At 47.2% G+C, this 1,414-nt stretch overlaps 1 protein-coding gene across 1 annotated transcript in view; it reads right to left on the reverse strand.

Annotated features, from left to right (window-relative positions):
• Nucleotides 1–1,345: 1,345 nt before the first annotated feature.
• The window catches only part of FBXW8 (F-box and WD repeat domain containing 8), a gene marked incomplete at its 5' end in the record, with an annotated part of 48,373 nt that continues 48,304 nt past the window's right edge, over nucleotides 1,346–1,414 (reverse strand). Inside the window, 1 exon segment of the mRNA XM_009708913.1 lies at nucleotides 1,346–1,414. Coding sequence (XP_009707215.1) covers nucleotides 1,346–1,414 — 69 coding nt within the window.

Genomic DNA, 1,414 nt, shown 5'->3' on the forward strand with positions numbered 1-1,414 from the left:
CCCCAGCACTGTACTTCTAAATTGATCCCACTAAGCCAGCAAAAAGGAGTTAACACTTAACCTCAATTGAAACTTAATTTACACGGCTTTGGCTTGCACCCCTAAGTTTACAAGGGCCAATCACAACCATAAAATAGTTTTAAAACAGCAAAACATATCCATGCAGGACTCAAGCTCTTGTTCGCCAAACTGGTTCTACCTATGTCGGTGCAACTTGGGTTTAAGACAAAGCCTTACTCCTCGCTTTCACTGAGGTACCACATCCTACCCTTCAGCCTGGATGCTTCTCGACAGCATTAGTGCTAACTACCCATGCAAAGGGATTGCGGACCATTCACCCCTTCTGTTTTGTTACAGCAACGCGATCAATTCCCAGTTCGGAAGCAAGGACAGTGTCTGAAATCCATGTTCCAGTCACCTGAGGAAAACCTCCAGGTGCTGTGGAAGGGCATGATCCAGCCAAGAACACACCTGACAACTGACCCAAGACATGACAGCCTTTTCTTCCAATGCACAGGGGTTAGTTCACCCTAAAAGACTTATGAACAAAAACCCCACAAACACAGGTATATATACAATTAGAAAACATTTAATCCAGAATTTGAGAGACTTAAAAAAATAATTTATTTTAAAATAATTTTGATGCATGTGGCCTGCTGAGTTTCCAAGCATCCAGCCTGGCCAAGGCCAACATTCCCCTCCCTCTCTCCATCGTACTCCCCTCTCCCAACCACCGTAACCTTTTGTGCATGGTCCTGTTCCTAGACACATTCCGATGCACTCCAAGGAAAAGAAGAATGAGCAGCTCATTACAAGGAAAGAAACTTCAAACATGTGGCTCAGCATGATGTTTTTTCCAAGTCCTTGGTGTTGGGTTTTTTTTCCCTCCCCTCTCAGGATAGGGATGAACTCCCCAGTGCAGTCCCAGCCTCCCACCACTTCAGCAGCTTGCCACGCGGGGCTCTGCCTCCCTGACCGTGCTCTGCCTCCCTGGTGCTCATCTCTGCCAAGATGGGACCAGCAGCGTTTTTCCCACAAGCAGCAGGAAGGAACACTTCTGTTTACACTGAAGTGTGCTGTTCCCCCTCACTCTTCAGTCTCTCCGTTCCACCATAGCAGACCTTTGAACATTTGTGCAGTAATGTATTTTAGCGATATGCTTGAGGGCAGCCGTACTCTCTGTTCTGGTTCATATCCCCAAGTTTTCGGCAAACGCTCAGACCATTTGATGTGCCCTGCAGCCAGCGCTGTCTTTTTGGCACCTGTCCCATGTGGAGCTCCTTTTTGCCTTTGGCCATGTACTTGGCAGAGGGCTGGACCACAGAAGCCAAGTAAAGCGAGTTACCTAAATGTTATCATAGGGAACCGCAAGGCCAATGTTGTAGTTGTAACCAGTCACTTCATCGTAGGAAGA

The sequence above is a fragment of the Cariama cristata genome, unplaced genomic scaffold (assembly GCF_000690535.1).
Source record: "Cariama cristata isolate BGI_N322 unplaced genomic scaffold, ASM69053v1 scaffold8851, whole genome shotgun sequence".
NCBI lineage: Eukaryota > Metazoa > Chordata > Aves > Cariamiformes > Cariamidae > Cariama > Cariama cristata.